Source organism: Molothrus aeneus, chromosome 3 (genome assembly GCF_037042795.1).
Source record: "Molothrus aeneus isolate 106 chromosome 3, BPBGC_Maene_1.0, whole genome shotgun sequence".
In the NCBI taxonomy this organism is placed as follows: Eukaryota; Metazoa; Chordata; class Aves; order Passeriformes; family Icteridae; genus Molothrus; species Molothrus aeneus.
Genome location: NC_089648.1, coordinates 94,919,622 through 94,942,183, shown reverse-complemented (window position 1 = coordinate 94,942,183; position 22,562 = coordinate 94,919,622). Strand labels below are relative to the sequence as shown.

Below are 22,562 nucleotides of genomic sequence, written 5' to 3'. Positions count from 1 at the left end.
AAGCCAACCCAAAGCCAACTGGCAGGGTTAGCACAGCTCCAAATCCTTGCCAATCAAGGACCCAGCAGGTGTATCAGCTTATGCTTGCTGCTACACTAACCATCACTTGGGTTTTGGTCAGCTTGGAGCCTGACCAGAACAAAAACTGTTAACACACAAACAGCTTTACGAAGAAGGTACACCAGGTGTTACGGCAGTACTGTAGGGTACTGGAGGGTAAACACACCTCCCTGCACTTACTTTAAGCAAAGGAAAGGTTATAAGGATTGTGCCTTCCATGCACTCTTTCATCTGACAAAGTCAGTATATATGACAAGATATTTGTATTCTTGTGTGCAGCCTACATCCATGCCTATATGCATCACCATTTAGCTCTACAAAACATACTTCAGGTTGGATTATTTTTCATTTTAAAAAAACCCACTGAGCAATTTCCTGAAAATAATGTTGCAAAGTGAATTTTGACTGAACTCATAGAGGTTATTCTCCTATTTTATCTTCCAGTAGGGACAGGTGAGATAAACAAAGCAGATTCCTGATGACAAATACTTTGGATATATTTTGGAAAGGAAGCTACCTTTTTTACCCCCAGAGAATAGCAGGCCCTGTAGGATTGGTATCTCGTTTTTACTCAGTAGAAGGGTACTTTTTTCTACCAATGAGCACATTAGAATTACTGTTACTGTTTTATGAACTTCTGATGATCAGGTAGCAGCCATTTTCAGCATGATCTTCTGTTGAAAAGAAGTGCATAAGTACTCCAGGGTCATGGTTTGCATCTGCCATCTTCTCTTGAACCGTTGCTGTCTACATCCAATCACCTGCAACGTCCAAGAAACCAAAAAACACAGAGCAAGTTTGGACAGTCTTGGCAACCCTACTATTCTGTATATGCAAACTCAGTAATACAGCTTATTGTAGTTGGGACCCAGGTAGGAGTGGTTTCAAACCACAATTTAAGATTTTTGTAATGATTATTTGGGCTATCTTGTGAAGGGAACATTCCATAGAATGATGGCATGTAAGAGAAAATCTAGTCACCAGCTGAAATGCATAAAATTATTACAGAAAATAATTAACACAAAAAAAACATAGTTGAGAGTCAGAAAATAAAAAAGGAATTTTTCTTTTAAAAATACAAAATCCTAATGAAGAAAATGTAGTAGAAGTAAGAGTATCAATTTTTTAAAAAAAGAAAATCTCTCCAGACAATGTTTCAGACTTCACACAAGAAGCTTGTTAACAGGCAGTTTTATTTATTTTAGTACAACTTGCTTTGATCACTTACTTTCAGATAATTATTTTTCCAGTTAATCAGCATCTCTGTCTCATGTTTTGACTTAAAAGGTGCCTATCACCTTTGCATTTGAGTAGAAAAGATTGCTGTTATTTTTATTAAAAGCATGACCTTCTCTATTACTACCCCAGATACTAAGTCCATAGCACCTTTCCTGTTAACTGTCCACATACAGTTTGAAACATTCTAGCCTACTTGGTTGCGATGTCAATGAATGGAATTAGAACTCTTTAGCATCACCTTTCCCTTCTCTGGAGAAAGTTACTTTCTTTACTCCATTATATCCTGTGACAAGTTACCTCAAGCCTGTGAGAACAATTTTCATCTCAACTTTTCACTGCTCTTTGGTGGTATTTCATTGACCATTAGCAAGCTGGTACCATGAGATGGATGCTCAAAAGACTCTGGATTTTCAAAATTCAGCTTTTAATTAATAGGTATTTTTCTCTCAAATCATCCTGGCAGGAGTCTCTGAGAATGGATGTGGAAAGGAGTTTCTCTAATACTGAAACTCAGGCTCCCTTTAATGTAAGATTAAGGCATGCTAACCAAGGAACCTAAAGACCATTCTCTTTCTTATCTAAAAAAGGAGTATCTGATTTCACAAAGGTATTAAAAGACTACACATATACACATGTCCACCAAAGAACAATGTCCAGATTTTGTTTTGATTGTAAACGTGGTAATGCCTGTGAACCAAAAGATCTTTCAGAAAGACAAAATCAACTGTCATTGTCCTCCAGCAAAAACTGGAGATCTTCATTTTTCTCTGTCAGTCAGCTTTCTTCACTCTTAGAATCCCTCCCTTTCAGATGCAAGAGCTTCATCAACAGACTTTATATGCTTCTCCCCAGCATAAATGCCATAATGCAGGTTGTCATCCTTTACAGTAGCCCAGGACATTTGCTTGGTGGAGAACCTTGCTGCCCACTCTCCTGCCTTGTTGACAACAATGACACCCCCCAAACCCCCAACTCGTGTCTTCATGTAGTCTAATGCAGTGTCCGCTGCTACCTCTGGTGACATTCCTGAAAAGAAAAACAAAATCACTTCACAGGACTTGTCCTGACAGTTTTTAATTTTCTTAAAATTTCACCCCTCCCCATGGAACCAGTCAAATCTAACTTCTCTTTCAACTAAATTGGCAAGAAATTTCCAGTCTAACAAAGGAAGCATTTTTGGAAAGGCTCTGGACAGCTGTGAAGAGCTGCTACGGTGCAGTATTGCCCCAAGTATTTATTTACATAGCTTCTGATTTTGATTCAGTTCAGAATTAGTTTGTTTCAGAATTTATTAGTTTGTTTAATAAAAACTAACTCACAAACTTTATGTTCAAGATGCACCACTTCTTATGTCATCATTTGACTAGAAAAAAAAAGTCAATCTGCAAGGTTTTCATCAAAGGTTATGACAAGTTAGATCTAAAGCATTTACAATTTGAAAAAACACCCATCAAAACAGTCGAAAATTTCAGTCATCATCTCTGTTCTAGTTCCACTGGCTGCAACAGAGCTCAAGGCACGTACTACACATTGTCATAATTTATCAAAAGCAGACATCAGCATGACTCTTCCTGAAACTTCTGAAACCATCAGGCAAAATGAGGTCTCAATGTACTAGACATCAGACAAAGGACCAGCAATGCAACTTTAGCTTTTCTCTACTTGATTTATATTAACAGGAATATTTTCTAAATAAATGAAATTTAATAGGTACATCATACACACAGACCTGTAATAGCTGCAAAATAATTGTTCACTACAAGCTTAAATATGCATTCAGGAATGCAGTTGGCTTGGCCTAATTACCCTAAGATATAGACCCTCAGTAATGTTACACAGCCTAGGTTATAGAACAAAACCTGACCTTTATGCCTTCCCTGCAAATTTTGAGTTAAAACCAAATAAAACCAGCAGAGTCAGAATTATTCACAGCACTGGTGACTGACAGGATAAAGCTCCTTACTCTGATGCACGGGTGACACTGACTATTCAAGTCAGTGGCACTGTCTTCAAAGGGTCAGTATTTCACTGTTTGATTTTTCACCAAGACAACAGCTGCCACCATAAGATTGAAATTTCAACAGCTGTTAAGACTGCCAAAGCAATTCGCTCCTGCAACACAGAAGTAAATTTTGCAGCATTTGTCCAAAAGAGAGTATTTAGTATGCGAATTACCAAATAGCTGAACAGAATTTTGAGGGCTCTGCAGTTGTTCTTACACATGCAACTTCAGCTCACTATTCAAGGACTCAAAAAGCTATAACAACTTAAGGGTTTGTTTTCAGTGCCTTCATGGAAATATGTTGAGAGGAGGGGCCGGGGGGAATCTAATTGCTGACGTGTTTGCCTGGCAGCTGAGTTATACTTCTGGGCAGGATGAATGAAGGTAAAGCAAGCATGGACAGGGTGAACAAGTGCAAACAAACTAGACATGAATACATGTGGGTTAATTTTCTTTTTTTCAAATAAACTTTTTAATTTGAGCCTCATTTGCCTTTCAAATTGATTAATCACAAGCCAGATAACTGCTATCAATGCATAAGTCTTGCAATGCAGTTAACTTTAAGCCAGAGAAGAAACTGGTTTATACAGTTTAGACAAGAGCTTAGAAAGCTGTTTACAAATTGAATACTTAGAGACGTAATTTAGAGAGTCAAGGGAGAGCATAACGTGTTAAGAGCTTTGGGAAATAATCTGTAGGTTGTATTTTATGCTGAAACTGTCATGTCAGCTATAAGATTTAGAGGAATGAACTCATTATATGCAAACAGCCCTATAAAGCACAACAAAAATATTCACAGCTGTTACTTGTCTCTCTACTTACTGCTTCTCCAATGAAAATGTAAATTGAGTGTTTTCCAACTATTTCCACTTTGGTTGATCTCAAAGCAAGTTACACTGTACTGCTCCAAAACTATTTTATTTCTAAAAATAATCGTGATATCTATATTAATGATTCTTGAACTGCATGCAACACAAGTTTGTTGTCTGGCTATGTTTACAGGCTGTAACATAATCAAGGGTTTAGATGACAGACTAAGTCATGAAGGTAAAGCTACAAAGGGTCATCCCACAGTCAGATTGTATTACAGTCACATAAGACATACTGTGTCAGCTGTTTACCACATACCCACCAGTATGTTTAGTACATTTTCCAAAACAAAATGTAAATTGAAATCATAGTTAAAAAGTCTTAAAATAATTTCTGTTGCTGTAATCAGAGTTGTTACAATAATGACCTTTACAGTTTATTAGAAAGGCAATACACTATACTTTCTATTTCAGCTCTAGTTATCTGTTTCTAGCCCTCCCTCACTGCTCCCTTAAATGTATCTTATTTTTACTTGTTTTCTTTTTCTTGTTCACAGATTTTTAGTTTGTAATTGGGAAAAATTATTAAAGAGAACTTCTGTTAAACAAAGTATACAGTAATGTCTTTCAGTGTACACTGATCTGAAGCATGATTCAGTATCAGGCAGCAGAGATAATTCTGTTTACTTCAGTTATTTTAGCTTTATTAATAATTTAATACTTGGTTTTGTTTCTAAAGTTTTTGTTTTAACCCATCCACATACCCCTTAGAGCAACTCTTCTGACAGCTGTTTTAGGATGATAGTATATACACTGAAACCTGTGATTAGGCAATGTTTCCTATCCTCCTTACTTCAGATTACGGCAAGTTTGGAATATACCTTGCTCCATGTGATAGAGAATCAGTCGGGCTAAGACCACTTTCATAATGCTCTCCCCATGCCCTGTGGTTGAAGTGGCACCAGAACAGTTGTCAGCATAACCTCCACTTCCTTTTCAAAGGGAAAAAAAAAAGAAGGCAATATTCTGTAATATGATTTAAAAGCCCGGCATTGTTTAAAATAGGTACCAAACATTTCTTTCTTTAGGTCCATTAGCTCCATGTATTTCTGAAAGCAAAGCATCAGAAAAGGTTCCTTCTCATTTCTGCCACAATATGAAAAGTAAAATATATGAAAGAGATGAACAACAGTTGGAGCAAGTCAGTTGCCAAGTTGAGAGAGAAGACTAGTGATCTGTTTGTGTACAAGAGGCAGAAGCAGGCCAACACTCCACAGGAATGGGCAAAAATATTTTCCAGAACAGCAAGGGGGGTATACTGAAGATCAGCAAGATAGGGACAGGATGCAGAATGCCAGGTCATATCAATTGAGAAGATATGAAGGAAGATCTAGTGAGGACATTTGTGAGCTGACCAGTTTGAGAGGAACTTACCCTCCACAGCATATAAGAGATTTGAAGAGCATGGGCTCTAGTAAAATTTCAAAGCACCCCTGAAGAATCTTCAAAGTCCTCACCACAAGCAGAGTGTTTCTTCTGTTGAACTCCCCTTCCCTCCTTTTTTCTTTTCTCCCATCCTTGTTTTGCTGGCCCATTCCACACCCTGTTCTCTACCAAGCTTCTGCTTGCTCAATACCCATATTTTCTAGCACATCTCCTAAGAAAAATATTTCCCAGGAGCTAGGAAGAAACATACCACAGCATTATAAACAAAGTACTGGGGGAGGGGAAAGAGGCCTTAGAAGAACAATGAAAGTTTCTTCCCTTCTGTGCTTTCTTGATCAGACCCTTTTAATGGACTCTGAGTAACATGTGGAAAAACACTGCCATATTAAGTCAATGCCGCTTTACCAAAGCCTCTGATGTTTAAGAGCACAGCTGACATTTCTGTATCAAATCCTGAAGATGCCTAGCAAGACCAAAAGTTGCAAGCAATATGCTCAAAAGTGCCCAGTTTCACTTCTCCTTCACAAACCATGTCCCCAGCTATAACAACCCTGAACATAATCTACACAGGAGGAGGGTATTTGCAGTCAGAAGGCTGCAGCCAGACACAAAACTGAAAACCATAGTCAAAATCCAGAGGATACCAAAATGTCAGTAACTTTGTATGCAAAAGAAAGACAGTTTTATAATAATCACATACTGCCAACAGCAATGCTATTTGAGTTTGGAACATGTTTTACTAAAAATAATTGTTTTCCAAATCCCAGCTGTATGGTAGAACCCTGAAGCAATCAATTGGCAAGTCTGCGGGAAGGATTTCAAGTGTCTTTATACTTGGATAAGAAATCTCTTAAAATATTTCCTTTATTCCACGCCACATCTATTAGGTTCTGAGACAGTCTTATCAGGGCTCTCTTAAGAACAGGAATTTACTCAAATTTGCGAGTCACTTTATAATTCTTGCTCATTGATACAACAAGTAGTAATTGCAATTACACCTACTTCCTTAAGTACTGAGGAAACAGCATCGTAATATGCAACAGGCTACAGTTTTTGACTTAGTGGAAAGCAGAGCCATAAAAAAGGAGAGCTTGATCAGAATCAACAGAAAGGAAACACAGGTGTTAGCATTGAAGAAAGGACAGAAAAAACAAACTCCCATCCCCGTTTTCTAATTCTTTCTTGCATATCTCCAAGCTGTAAGGAGGTTTAGCTTTGATAGATTTGAATGTTAGACCTCCATTTCAGATGGACTAGTATTTATGTTTTGTTTGACTAATGAAAAGGACAATTGCAATACCTTTTTTTCTTTCTTTAAATGAGATGCCCCCAAAAAGAGAAAGGCAAGATCCTACACCCCATACCTATGCATGCTGTGTCACCAACACGGCCGATCATTTTATTAGAGAGTCCTCCCGTGGATGTTGCACAAGCTACATTGCCTTCACTGTCTATAGCAACAGCACCAACTGTTCCAAGGTCTCTGCCAAGAAAAACAGTTCATAAAATTAGACAGAATTAAAGCATACCTGCCAAAGCACGTTGCCTTTATTTCCCAGGTAGCTTTAAAGAAGATTTCTACAACAGAATTACTACTCATCATGAAGCTATTTTTGCCATGCTTTTCATTACAAAAATAACAAGAAACATGCAATAATTCTCACAAGCTTTGTATTTAATAGAGTAGAAAACTCTTTTTTTTTAATCTTCCCCCCATGACTTGTTTACTTTCATAGCATGGAAACTTGGGGAGGAAAAAAACCCACAAAACAAAAGCACACAAGGCAGAAATACTTCTAGTCATTATAGTTCTGGAGTAGTTTTTTGGCTGACACACAAACTCACACACAACTTTCCCCTAAATGGCAACTCGAAGATGCAACAATTGGCTCCACTGTTTCAACAGGAGGTTAACCGGAATTATTAATGACAATGCACGTAAATGAGTGAATACAGAAAAGGACAGTAATGTTATGCATGCCCTGAATCATTTCCTTCCTGCTCCTCCTCTTTCCTTTTCCTTACTCCCCTTAATGTTTGAATGCTATAAAAAAAAAAGAAAAAGCTTATTTATTTTCCTTTCAACTAGTATTGCTCACAATGCATCATTAAGACATACTTTAGTCTTTGTACTCTGTAGCTACATAATCTTGAGGTTTAAATCACTTGGCCAGTAGACTCTGCTGAAACTGCACATTGGTTTAAAAATCTTCAGACACTGAAGAAAACAGAAGTCTCAACTAGATCTTTATTTCTTCAACACAGAAAAGACATATACAATAGCCTGCTAAAAATAGACATGTGTAGTTGTGTGCAGAAAAAAAAAAAGCCTGTTGTGACTTATTGTAACAGTTGCTGCCCTGAGAAGTGAGACATTACTGAGAAGCAACAGTTTAAATACCCATATATTCCAGTCTTAGCAATTCACGTATGAACCAGTATGTGACTAGGAGAAGTATACCAAAGTATACCAAACCCCCAAAATAATCTAAATCCCTCCACACAGGAAAATAATTTGTAACAATCCTTCAAGGAGCTACCCAACAGGCAACTGGAAAAGGAATACCTTTCAAATTTGCCTGGGCACTGGTAATTAGCAAAACCTAAGCTAATTAAGTCAGACAAAGTCTTTGTGTACCTTGAAACCCACAGCCAGTTTCTCAGAGACCCAACTTCCTGTTCCCCCCTGCTTATGTAAAATATCATACTGTCAGTCCCTACACTTCATTCACAGCAATTCCAAGTTGATTGATGAATCACAGGCCTTATAGGCTGCTCTGACATTTACGTAGAGACAGACCTCATCTCAAACTGATATGATGGTGCAGATGGGCTTCCCACCCATCCATCTGTTAGAAGTGATTTGCTGAAAAGAACATTAGTAAATTCAGTACTCCCTTGCACATTCATGTAGCACCCTTCAACCAACTAAAGTTAGATCCTCCTGAGAAACTAAGAAAGATGTATCCAGAGGTATATTTTCTTAGATAAGTATTTACCTTAAGCAACTGTGAAAATAAAAGCACACAGATGACACAGGCAGTAATTACCTGTTTTGGTAGGAGAGCACAACTGGCAATAAATAACAAAGTGAATGTGTCCAACACACCTCATCTGCAGGTGAGCAAACAGACAACTACACTTGATTTCTTACAGTTCCTTATTTTACTGCTTTAGTGTAACCTTTCTTTTGATCATCTTCAGAACAAAGAAGGTACAAATAAATTTTTTTGCATGGCTACTTGACTCCAAAACATTAACAAAGAACACAAAACTGCTATCAAATTAAAACCATCTCTCTATTTTTAGTTATTGATAATAGCAAGAACCTCAACAAGTACCTGTGGTGTACCAAAGGATGCTCTTAGGGATTTTTTCAATCAAGAATTATTCCTATATACTGCATATACTGTGATACAGAATGTATTATTTGGATTTGTTCATTTCCTTTTGTCTAAATCTTGCATTATCCAATACCCATGAAGTGACATGTATTCACACTGTCCCTGTTTAACTAATGAGTTACCTGCTATTTTGTCTCAGCCCTGCATCAGTAGTGGGGTTTTCTGTTTATTGTTTTAGGGTCCTTGTTAGTTAGTACCTCCTCAAGTTACTCTAGCATGGTGATTCCCAGTGGGGCTAGGAGCCCATTTACTACCTTACAGCCAGACTCAACACCCTTTCTGTGGGATTCTCAGGCAAACTCCAATAATTCTTAACTAGGGTATTGCCAGAGTCTTTGCAGTGTGCAGATAAATCACACCTTGTTCTTGGCAAAAGGTGTGCAAGATGGAATGTTCCAGACACAATGGAATCCTAAGCTTTCAGCACAAATCAACGCAAGCTTCTAACCAGCAGAGGAGAAAGGTGTCTCTTGTGGAGACTCCAGACTTGACCTGCAAAGCCTATGAAACCCCAGGGTTTCCAACACTGTGAGGATCAGGGGACTGGAAGTAAAATATACACCAACCTTCAAATTCCCAGTATGATCTGGTATTATGTTGCCTCTGACTAATACTACTTCACCTTCTGTCTGTTCGCCTCAGGCAAGTTTCTGCATAATCACTGTGGACATAACAGGGAAAAAGAACATTCCACGTGTGATACAGAATGAAATGGGTTTGCATTAAAAAAAGACCTGTTTTAAACTTTGTGAATTTGTGCTGATGTTTTAGTTTTCAGAAAAAAAAAACAGCATGGCCAGGACAAGAAAAAGTCTTCAGCCTTTCAGAAATACACAAGCTTTTTACTATCAGATATTCCAGAAGAAGTCCATGCTGGAACTGAAGAGGCCTAACACTGTTTTCAGAAAAAAAAAAAAAAAAAAAAAAAAAAAAAAAAAAAAAAAGCAGAAAGAAGCAGTTATGAGGAATGAATGAAGACTTAAATGCCATGCTATTCCAACTGGTATGTTCAAGAGAACAAGAGACAGTGGTGGTTACACCATGCTCAAAATTCTTCACAATCAATGACAATACCACACAGTCCTTGGACAAACCATGGATCAAAAAAACACTTCTGTTAGATACAAAACAAATTATGACCAAGACCTTATGGTCAAGGAACAACATCACTTTGTTTACAAGACCATATCCATGCTTGTCTCATCACTTTGTTTTCCCTTCCAGCAATTTACTGAAAGTAACATACAGGTTGTAATTTATCATTTCATGGATTTTAATTAACATGCTCACAGAAGAAATTTCCTCCTTCAAATCTACAAATTCAGCTCTGCTCCTGCCATTACTCCTGTTTCACAAAACAGATGAACAGCACATAATACAGCATTTATGTAATGTAATACAGTGTTTTCCTGCACCACAACCATGGATGTACAAATGGAAGCTCAAAACAATTAAGTGACTATGCCTACCTCAGAGGCACAGAAATCATTCTTGACACCTGATGTTTTTCAGTCCTTTACTGTTCCCCTCAACCTTCCTCTCTACTCTATATGAGACTGGCTTATTTTCCAAATGATGTTCATTTTGCTGTTGGGCATCCAGCAGCATCTCTCTTCCCACCCACCACTAAACTTGGTCATTTTTTTTTAATTCCTTTTCATAACCAACAGCCACAATTACCACTCAGAAGGAATTGCTGGTCAAACTGGTGTTTAACTATCTAATACAATTTAAAAACAAATCTGATCATCTACTTAATACTTAACCAACATCACTTTTCTTAGGTTTTTGGGGCTTTTTTTATTAACTTGTTTTAGTATGTGCACTGATTTTTTAAAACCAGTTCCTCCACAGAAAAAGCTATACAAAATAATATCTGCTGCTTGTTAAAGCTACTCTATGCACTTCTTTAACTGATGATTTTAAGAGCAGTAACAAGTTCTAACTTTGTTCTCCAATAAAGCCACAAAACCTGTACTATTGTCAAAGTGACCAATAATCTTCTTAAGCAGCAACAAGTTTCATCAAATTTGTTCCAGTCATTTAAGTTTAAGCAAATTCATTGAAAGCTTGATTTTCTACTGCTTTCAAGAAAGACACACTGTAAAGACTGTATCAAGCCACATAACATTTGGAATAAAGGCCTTTGAGGTTTGTGTTTATTTGTTTGGGGTTTTGTTTTTCTTGGTCGCTTTGTTCGTTCGGGGGTTTTTGGTTTGAGTTTTTTGTAACCAGATAGCCCAAAGTAAATTACCCAAATTTGAAAATAAAATATATTTTACCTACTTCTGAAACTCTTCAGGATTGGAATCTGGCTCAAGGTTCTTCTTCCATCTCTCCCGGGATCTCTCAGTCACGAGTTTCTCCCCTGGAATTTCAGGAATACCCATGGCCTGAGCAAACAGGTGTGCACCATGGTCAGTCAGCAGCAGATGCTTTGTCTGCAGAAAGACAAGAGATTCATTGACAATTCTTATTTTTGTCTTGTACTGAGCAGTTTTGTATAACTGCTATCTTTAGAAGCATCCACAAAATTAAAATTACAAATTTTATTTTAAAAATGTCTAAACTTCTGTCCATATCCCCTTCCACTATAGCTGAAGAAGCTTTCAGTTCTCCAGACCACAAAGTTTAAACATCAATAGAAAAGACTTGTACCTATGAATTTAACACTTACTATAATGGGAAAGGGAAAACAGGTAAATTTGTTCTTTAGCTAATCTGTATGCAACTGTTTTGTACTGTTTCAAATGAATCACCATATTACTACATAACCAACTGTTTTGTCCAGTTAACTAAGAGATTTAGAAGGCTTTTATTCAAAAGAATGCTAAATAAATTCCTGTTTAAAGGCTTTACACCTAGTAAAATAACCTACAAATGTAAATAGCATACAACTAAAATGTTCCTTAAATTTCATTTTAAATATTTTCTTCAACAGGCTGCTATTCTTATTAACTCAAAGCATCAAATTTAAGAACAGAATACTTTCTAATGGGTTTGACCAAGAAATGTTTACTCTCTTCTAACAACACTTGAAAGTTATATTTTGATTTCTATATTGACAAAGCACTCCAAACCAGATTTTAATTCAACAACTTTGGTTAATTCCATGCTTTAAAGTCTGTAGAGCTCGGTTAGTTCATATTTTAGAGAAGTTTGTCAGATAAATTTGTTTAATTAATCCTTATACTTTATTAGTAGCTCTGAGCTTTGAAATCTGATTTTTTTTTTGTTTTAATGTGTCAAAAAGTAAGCAGTTTCTTGCACAATTACACAGCTGTCAATTGCTCATTAGAGCACAGAACAATTTCTGAGCAGAGCACCTAAACTACAGCCAGCCTTTCTGTCCCTCCAGCAGCAGAGCAGCTGAGGTGCAAACAGAGCCATGATGCTGGAGGCAGCAGCCCTGCAGAGCCTTGCGAAGCACCCACATGGCACAGAGCCCGCTCTCAGCCAGAAGTAAGGACAGCAGAGGTTGGGTGTTTCTGTACCATGCTACATTCTGGAGGGCATTTACAGTCTCAAAGCTACAGGTTAAGATGTTGCAGACCATCACCTGCTGTTATTTCTAAAGCAATGACAAGTAATCACTACCATGACCAACACATAGCACTGCATTGTTTTAAAGGATTCCAGACAAACCTCTTCCCAAGTCAGAGACACTGATCTCTACTTAAGCCAATTACAGCCTCTGCATTAAGGCCTTTGGACAGGGACAGAGGACTACACTTTAGAGACATTTCTGATGTTGCAGCCCCGACTTCAAACATGTTTGAAAATTTAAATGCCTTTTTAATTAATCTTTAATTCAGGAGAGCATTGCTTTAGAGAATGCTAAGGGTGACAAGAAGAAGTCCCCTGTCTATGTGAAAGCAGACATTGGGCTTTCATGCTGAGTGCTGCTCCCATATTACCAGACGATGTAAAACCAACCTATTTCTGACAAAACTAATGAGCAGTGTTCTTCGACTTGAAAGCCAACTTCTTTGTGCAATACTGCCCCCCTCTGCCACTACCACTAACCCACGAGAAGCACACAATGCAACATTCAAAATAGGTTTGGTTTTTATTTGTGGGTGTGGGTTGGGGTTTTTTCCTGTTGTTTCATGGGTTTTTGTAGGAAATTTGAAATTTGCTTTAGTCTTGATCTGTACCAGAAGGCTCTGTACTCCATCCCTTGCCTTCTTCAGCAACTAAGACTACAGCATCCTTTAAATGAGTCTTAAAAATATAAAGTTTTATAATAAAAAATGGAAGTTATTTCTAAAAACTTTTTCATAGGATTCCATCCCTCTCATATGCAAATTTGCATAATATATGCACCTTCCTAGGCTACATAAACAAGAAATACTTGCATATTGATAAATAAACTTCTACGATAGGACTCTGGGTTTTCTTTTTTCCTTCTTTTTCAGTCCTCCCTGACAAGAAGATGTCTTTTATCACTCTCTTGTCAATCAAAAGAACTAGTAGAACACTGTCAAACAATGCAAAAGCACATTTTTCTGCCTCATTCTTCTAGTTTCATTAATATGTTTGCTAATATAAAGTGCATACTTTTTCTAGAAGACATTTACATAAAGTAATCTAAAAGGACAAGAAAAGGGTTCAAGAAATCTTACAAATAAGCCACAAAAGCTGGAACTTTTCGCTAATTTCACTGGAAATGGGGAAAATACCCCAAATTTCTGCTGGGCCTTAAGTTCAGACCATCACAGTTCTTCATTTAACAATTCTGGAAGCACAGAAAAAAACCTGGCCCCTTGCCTCAAGAAGTCTGTGTTCTAAGCTAAATTGTCTTTTGCCTAATGTAAAGTCCTGCACAATAAGAGTAGGAGAAAACATACACAGTTTACATACACCAATGAATTAGTGCTCTAATTTTCATGAGAAGCCCACCTAATGAAGTTTTGGAGCTGAGAAGGGTTACGTGCCCCAAATTAAAAAAAAAAAAAATCAATGTATCATTCTATTTATGTTCAATACAAACAGGAATAATTCAACAGATATTTAAGTGCTTTTTCAAGAATCTGTTACATTAGTAAATGCACTGAAAGTCTTCCACCTCTAGAAGCTCCTGTGACCAACAGTACAGTAAACCATGAACGGAAATTATTCTGCTGTTCTCCTTTTTTTCTACTTCATGAATTTGGACAAGTTTGAACCCAGTGGGAAAGTGACAGCCAAAAAGGACAATGTTGCAACAACAAACTAGAGGAGCTACTCTGGCCACCAGATGGAGCCCACACTGCTCCATAATAGGACGGAAATACAATTACAAGCAGACGTGCAGGGTGGTTTTGGTTGGTTTGTTTGTTTTTGGGAGCCGCATATTTCAAAATTCTTTATGGTACTGAGGCACTCAAAAACCACTGGGAATTATGCACACAGACTTAAGGCCCCAGGAAAACTACCCTTATTACCCCTAAATCTTACAGTTAAAAATGCTTTTTAATCAAGCACAGTACAACAAAGCACACTATGAAATGTACTGTGAAATACCCTGGGTTGGTATCCCAAATTTCCTGTCCAAGATGAACAGAGGGGCAACAATGAGCAGAATAGCAACATCAATTGGTATTTCCACTTATGGGAGATGGAGAAGCAGAGAAACTCATCTCAGGATACATCAAGCAATTTAGGCCAACATTTACATTTGAAATTTATCATCATGCACAGAGATTATTTTGCATCTTGGCAAAAATAACGCCTGTACCACAAAAAGTTATGGTGTTAGGGCTACACCATTATACTTGGTCCTGTACAGTGGAATTGTATGATTTCATTTCAAATTTAGCCTCAACACTTTTGAACACCAGAAGCACAATGCAATGACAAGAAAGACTTTGTAATAGACAAGACAGAGGAGAGGGCTTTCTCTTTGTTAGTTTGGGGTTTTCTGTTTCATTTTTAAAACACACTTTGCTAAGTTATATTCTCAAAATTCAACAGTGACACTTTGACCTTATTCTTGTTGACTAAAATAGGATTTTTTTCATAGACAAGACAACAAAGAAAATAAATCTGTGATTCTGGAATAAGAAGTAAACGATAGGCATTAAAATAAGTTCTCTACAGAAGAAAATAAAATAAAATGCAACATTCACCTTAACATGCTAGAGACATCTCTCCCCCAACCCTTCATCTATATTCTCAAATTCTATCTTGTGAAGCTGTCTCCCACCTATACTCATTTACTGATCTGGTTAATAACAAAAAAAATTCTGTATGAAGGAAAAAACATATTCATCACAAGTTTTAACATTCCTTTCTAGTAGACATACATTTCACTGAAGTATTTATATTCAATATGCTAGTGAAATGTTCTGATCTTAAAAGCAGAACTATCTTTCAATTAAGGACACAAAAAAATTCTATCTGCTTTGGAGGCCATTGAGGACAAGATAAATGTCAATCATCTTTAGAGATCACCAAAACAGGTATTGTTCCCTGAAAAGTAACTTTGAAAGGTTAAAGAAACATAAGTCTTTTTTATTAGTAAGTGTTTTTATAAATATGAACCTTTCCAACAATGGGGCAGTTGCACTAGGTAGAATGAAAATATAAACTCCAAAGACAGGACAAACTTTTTGATCACTGTCACAGCCTTGTAATAGTAAAACAGACATAGATATCATGCAGATCAGTTGCACCATATCTGAAAAATAAGAGAAGTCTGCTGTAGCAAATATTAGGTGGACTTCCTAGTGGAGTAAGGTGGGATTGATCTTATATAGAAGGTCAAGTAATATTTTACTGCCATGATAAATTTGATTATCTTGGAAAAAACCTGTCAGCACCACATAGAGCTAATGTTATCTTCTACTGGTGGAAGATTACAACTGTATTGGTGCTACCACCTGATCAGGTCACAGTGGAGAAGGCTACCCAGAACAACAAAGGAGTGCATTACATGGCCAAATATGTAACTGGGTCATTCAATTCAGTGCCATGAACATTCATTTCCATGAACTAATCTTGCAAGATCAAGCACAAAACTCAGTGACAACATAAAAGCTCTCCAAAAAACAAGTGAAAAACAACAAAAAAAACCGCCTTGAATACCAGCAGCAGAACTACAGGAGACCAAAATGTGTAGGTCAAGTTATATTTCCTTAGAATGCTATTGTTTATAAATATTTCTCAAAACCCCTTAAGGTAAGTGCTTCATGGTCATGAGCATAGTTTCCAAACACTCCAATCCATTTTTCCCTTCCTTGCTGCTTTAAAGCACTACACAAACACCATCACTGAGGTGTATCAATATACTGGCTGAGGTTCAAAGGAAAAGAAAATGCTTCATACTCAAGTAGATAATCAGCATACCTTTTCCATAACAAGTCGAGCAAGTTTTATGGGGTTTGCTATGCACTTAACTGCAGACACTGCTCCAGAGTCTAAATTTTTTCCATCCATGATAATGGCATCCATTTCTACTTCACCTTTTTCATTTAGAACAGATCCACAACCTAAAGACAAATAAAAAAAAAAAAAGTAGGGGGCAAGAGAAAAAGAAGAAAGTCATTAAGAGCTAACCACCCAGGTGATTCAATTATAAGCTCTCAGCAAGCAGCCTCTTTCCCACTTTGCTGACTTACCGAAAGTATCTCCCAAATACAAAAAACCCAGCAGAAACACTGCTGAGTACAACCACAAAATCCAGCCACTAACAGAAGTCTCACAGAGAACAACATCTATTTTAAAACTGAGTTTTACTTTTTTATAAGATTAAAAACACACTTCCAATCCCATCCAAATTATATACTTGGTATTAAAGTTAGATGAACAAACCATCATGAACAGAATTCTTTATTCCCCAGATTGCTTTTAGGTGCACTATTTTGCCTTTGCAGTTCTTCCAAAGGAGGATACAACACCACCCAAAGAAATAGTATAGTGTTTGATCCTATCAACAGATGAACATCACACAGCACTCCAAGAAACTGCCAAAATTAATGGAGCAGAGTATGTGTCCCCTCACTACTGTAGCAAAAGCTTGAATCAAAAGTTCTTCCATTACCAAATAAAACAGTATATAAAGTAATTTTATAAAACAAAAGTAATAAAACATCTGGTAGTTATCTTCTTCTATAATTATCAGTGCTATCATTAACCTAATTGAAAATTAATGACATACAAAATGAGACAATGCAAATGTTTTTTAAATAATGCCAATAATTGTACCACAGAGGAATAATAGGTTGTAAGTCATCAAGTGCACAAGCCTTGCTAATACAGATGGTGAAGACTAAACCTGAAAAGTAAAAAAAACAAACCAAAACATGGCAGATGTACTCAGTACCTCAGGTAAAAAGACCTGTGCATTATACATAACTAATCCAGGAGGGTTTTTCTCCTTTCTGTTACACCAACATTAAAGCAGTCCAGAAACCACTGTTAATAACTGACATAAAACTTTTATATCAATGTACTTCAGACCTGAATATATGAAATTAAATCCCCTGTGACAAAAGGCAGCTAAATCCTGTAATCTGCCTCTTGTAATCTCAAAAACTGCCCCTGCCACATACAGACACACCCCCAAAGTTAATTTTTACCTGTCTCCAGCTAATTAAATTATTCCACAGTTAAGTCCTGCATCATGCACAATATATTAACTTATAGACTGATCTGTAAAGAGCTTACAGGGTAATTTCCTTGTGCCACCCACGTGAACATCACTCTTCCAGCTTTTCCTTATGCTGGTAAATAATTGTTTTCTCAGATAAACCCTACAAAGCTCTTTTAACATCCTTTGACAGGGCAGGCTTTCTAACCCATGATCACAAAATTCACACTAGAACCAGGGTACCCCTTTCCCAGCCATAAGTGACCAGAACCATGCTCCAGGGGAAACAACAAGGCCCCTTCATCACCACATTAAGAGTACCCCATGTCTACTGGACATACCTCATAGGATACACTTTAGGATTTTCAAGAATTTGCTGAGCAGAAAACAGTTGCAGACAGTTTCTGTAATTAAAGGCAGCTTTCTAAACAAGTCTCCTTTTACAGGTGGTAAAGAGAGACCAGTAGGTGCCTTCTAAGAACAATTCACCCCACTTGCCATAGACTGACAGAAAGGCCTGGGCTGGAAAGAACTTTGAAGATCACCTAGTGCCAACCTCTTTCCACAGGCAGGGATCCCACCCACTACATCAGGTTGCTAAGGGTCTGATCCAACCTGGCCTTGAACGCTTGTAGGGATGGGGCATCCACAACTCCTCCAGCTTTGAGAGCTGTAAAGCCAACTTTTCTCATTCCACTAGTCACCATGAAAGTCTGTGTACCAGGGCAAAGCTAGTTTCTGAACTTGAAGTGATCTCAGGTAGCATGAAACCTTCCTTCTGTGGTTACAGGCTGCCTGTTCACCTGCCTTCCAAAGCAATGGGTAAGGACTACCAGCCCCTGAGGCCATGGCATCCACTGGCAGCAGTGCTGAAAAAATTAAGTTTTTGGCTTCTTATTAAGCAAAGTGCTGGAAAACAGAAAGAGACAGAAAACAGAAGACAGAAAATCTAGGAGGAAACAAATAATCAACATGTCTGACATTACCCTAATCACAGCTGGGATACTGAGAGGAGTACTCCAACTCCCTCTAATTGTGGATAGACAGATCTGTCCTCTGTCCTGCAAAGGCTGCATAGGAAAGAGTGTGCAAGGATCAATAGAGTGTCACTTCTTACACCTGGAGTACTGATGTCAAGCTGGTTCATACTGTAGCCAAAGAGATCACACGGAAATACAACCACACAAGTAGAACTTGATGACTTTATTACGCTGCACAAGTCACTAAAATGGTAATTTTATACACCAGTACAGCTTCTGAGCCCTTGCACCAAACCTACGTCAAGATGACCCTACACAGCATGGCTACACCCTATCAAGCAAAAAAAGGACACAACTTGATTGTTCTGCCCATTCTTCCCCATCTTAATTGTTGTTTCTTAGCAATGTCTGTTTGCCTAGAAAATATTACAGCAAAACTGATTTTATCCTTTTATCAAGATAAATACTACACAATGAGTTTAAGCAGCCACTCCAATCAGGGTCATTTTCACATAGCTTTCAGCTCATTTTTGCCAGATTCTGAGAGCAGCTGTACCTAATGAGCATTGACACAATTAGATATATCTGTAACAGACTACTTGCCACTACCTGAACAATAGGTGAAGGCTCAAGTCCAGTTAAGTAAAAGCTAAATGAGAGCATGCCACCCTGATGCTAACTATTTAAAAGCACACACTGCACCTCCAAGTCCACTTCATAATTCCAGCATGAATGCTCCAAAAATCAAAATGTTCAACCCAAGTCAATAACAAAACAATGAAAGTTTCATATGAAATATAAGCTGTTCTTGACTGCAAGGTGAGATGGAATAAATGAACCTCTGCAAACTAACTGAGCACATAACTAATGTTACCTAAAATACTGAGCACCTACATTGCATTCCATGTTCTTTTCTGACATGCCACGGTGGGAGTGGGGAAATATTTTTGCTGAAATTCATCAAAATAATAAACTTGAGGTCCTAAGAAGAGGAGAAAGTATTTGATTACTACCACTAACATTAATTCACATTACTCATTAAGAAATCCAGTTATGAACCCTTACTAGAGGAAGGTATAGATTTACGACTCATATACCATTATTGCATTGCTTCTCTAGTATTATTTACAAAATAACTAATTGCAAGCATTAATGAATAGAAAATTACCTAAAATCCCCAAAACCAGTATTTCTGTTGCAATAGGTAAAGGTCAAGCATTCAGGATTAAACAATGCTGCAAGGTATACCCAAGAGCCTTAAAGAGACACATTTACTTAACAAATATTCTTTAAGAGCCCATGTCTTAAAACTGGACATACATAGCACAGTAACAGAAGATTTACAGAAAACTAAAACAGCACTACACAAATTAAATGGCAGATACATAACACTGAAGAATGGCAAAAGCATAACTCATCTTCCTAAGTGTACTATGAGAAACTACAGTACATACCATGCTGAGAAACCACCTATTTTGTGATACTAGCATTTACTCCACTGCAATGTACATAAATCAATACTAACGCAACAGTAATAATACAAGCTAGGATTTTCAGAAGCATCGGGGCAAAACACCTGAAATATATGATTCTAAGTCCACTTAATTCTTAGAAAAATTACCTGCATTAAAATGAGGATCATCTTCCATTGACCGTACTGCCTCCTCAACTGCATCTACGGCACTGCCTCCCTGCTTCAGGAGAGCGTAACCTCGCAGCGCAGCTCTGACAACACCAGCACGGCATCCCTCCTCTCGCTCTTTGAAGATCCGGCCAGCTCCACCATGCACCACGATGACAGGCTTCATCCTGCCAAGCTCCTCCTCTGGCTTTCAGCTGTGCACACAGGTCAGTAGATGGGAAGGAGAACTCTTTCACATGTGGTCCTTTCTACAAGGAGAGTGGCTGCAGGTTAGGTAACACGTACAGGTAGTTTGCTACAATTTTACCTTCTGGGAAGCCAAGTACTCACATGGAGGAGCTCCTACTTCAGTCTGGATGAGGCCCCACGCAGCTTGGTGCAACTCTGAGGCCAGCCCTGCTTTGAGGAAGGGTCTGGGTCAAGTGGCACAGCAAGGGCCCCTTTCAGGCTAAGTTACTCTACAATCTGGTTGTTTAGTATGAATTCTGTCTGGTAATAATAAATTACATGGAAATAAGCATTTGAGTAACCCTTGAACCTGCCAACTCTTTGTTTTAGATGGGTAGCCTGTTGTCAGAGTAGAGTAATATCACCAGCAATAAAGAAAGGCAACTGACCTGACCCGAGTTAAAGGCTTACCCATCTCAACCACCTGGATCCCAGACCTCTGATCTCTTGCTATACTTTGAACTTCGAGCAGGAAAACAAGGTTTTTATTCACACCGCGTTGTTACTGTTCAGGGCCTCCTGCGAGCAAAAGCCATTGTTGCTAGCTGCTATACATCTTTGGTGATGCAAATCACGGGTTTTGCTTCCAGAAAAAGGCAAAGAAGCAACAGCTAACTCATCTCCCACTGGGGTAATCTGGGGCACCTCCCAGAGAAAACTCCCATCGTGAAAAGTTTCTCGGGGACGGCAGCCTTTCATCATACAAGCAAACCCCTCCGACAGAGCCTCCCGCACTCCTCCGGTCCCTCGCACTCCGGCTGCCCCAGGGGAGGCCGGCCAGGACGCCAGGAGGCGGGGAGCAGAGGAAATCCCAGCCGGGGCCGCTGTGGGGCACATCTTCCCGTAAGCGAGGCCGTTCCGGTTTTTATTTCAGCCAGCAGCTTCGCTCTTCCCTTACCCAGCACAGGCTACCCTCGGCCGCAGACCCAGCCCTGCCGCGCTCACGGCGGGCCCGCGCCGCTCTCCCGCCCGCCCCCGGCGTTTCCGCGGAGTGCGGGGTCCGATCGCACCTGGAGTGCCCCGTCCTTGCAGTGACTCGCGGCCGCCCTGGGCGCGCTCCCGTGCGGGTGCCCGCGGCGGTGCGGGGCGGGCGCACGCCCAGGGACCTTTCGCCGCAGCCGCCCTTAACAGACATGGCGCCCCCGGCGTGCCCGCACCAAACATGGCGGCTGCTGCCGCTCGCACCCCGCGGTCCCCGCCCCGCACGGCAGGGGCCGGGCCCGGCCCGCCCCCGGGCTGCCGGCTGCGGTCGGCGCCCCGCCGCGCTCATCCCGGCGTGGTTCCCCCTCAGCCGGCAGTGCTGCGGCCGCCGCCCTTTGCACGGCCACAGCCGCGCTGTCACACCAACCTGCCACCGCTTGATTTCCCCTCGAGTTAAATTAGAAAAATGGCACCGGTTCCCAAACCCGATCCTCAGCAGCACTTCCCGCGTGCCCGCCCTTCTCTCTGGCCGGGCCGGGTTATTCCCGTTCCCAAAGCTCGGCCTGTCTATGGGGTTCTGTAGGCTGAAAGGAGCTGTAGGCCGAGGGAGCTCCGGTCCTTGGGATCGTCACGCACATCCCGGGCAGGTTGGCACAGACTACATTTTACATACGTATATAAGTGTATGTATAGGTGAGGATAAGCTGTAAGTGGCCACACTGTTCCCAAACTGATAACAAAGACAAGAACTGAGCTTGATGTTTATTTCTAATTATATGCTGCTGGTGGAACAAACAGTAGTTAACTAAAAGTAGAGCTGCTAAAGGTTCTTTCTGAAAAGTAAAAAAATAAAGAGTCTATTAAAAAAAAACCCCGTAATTCTGAACTCCCTTACCTGTGTAACTAGAAGTGTAAACAAAGATTCCTCAACATTTGTGCCAACTACATGGCATGCGTGGCCTTCTCCCCTGACCCTTCCTGCGTTGCCCCCTGCCCCTGCTCCGTGTCTCTGCGAGGTGCCGTAGCCCAGGCTGCGGGGAGACAGGGACTGCAGCCTGCCGTGTCCACTCCGGGCGTCAAGGGGACGTGGCTGTGCAAAAAGGGCGAGGATTTATGGCAGTGCGAAGTCACTCAATTTAAGATCTGTTTTGATCCTGAAGGTTTGTTGAAAACTAATTAGTGTGGTTTAATTAAAAGGAAATACTCCTGATGGGTTTTCTTTGTCATTAGTAGGCTTAGACAGGCATTAAAATTTCTTA

At 39.3% G+C, this 22,562-nt stretch overlaps 1 protein-coding gene across 4 annotated transcripts; it reads right to left on the bottom strand.

The window, feature by feature from the left end:
- Positions 1-1,236: 1,236 nt before the first annotated feature.
- Positions 1,237-21,748, bottom strand: ASRGL1 (asparaginase and isoaspartyl peptidase 1). Of its 4 annotated transcripts, none has more exons than XM_066547445.1 (7): positions 21,731-21,748; positions 20,134-20,402; positions 16,290-16,432; positions 11,247-11,401; positions 6,921-7,039; positions 4,992-5,102; positions 1,237-2,325 (listed from the first exon to the last, which is right to left on the bottom strand). In XM_066547445.1, exons 2-7 carry the CDS (start codon positions 20,318-20,320, stop codon positions 2,090-2,092), a joined length of 951 nt encoding a protein of 316 aa, XP_066403542.1. In that variant the 5' UTR covers positions 20,321-20,402; positions 21,731-21,748; the 3' UTR covers positions 1,237-2,089. The 4 variants fall into 4 exon arrangements, with proteins under 4 accessions (XP_066403542.1, XP_066403540.1, XP_066403541.1 ...); XM_066547443.1 differs by lacking the exon at positions 21,731-21,748 and adding an exon at positions 21,393-21,523; XM_066547444.1 differs by lacking the exon at positions 21,731-21,748 and adding an exon at positions 21,281-21,381.
- Positions 21,749-22,562: the final 814 nt, after the last annotated feature.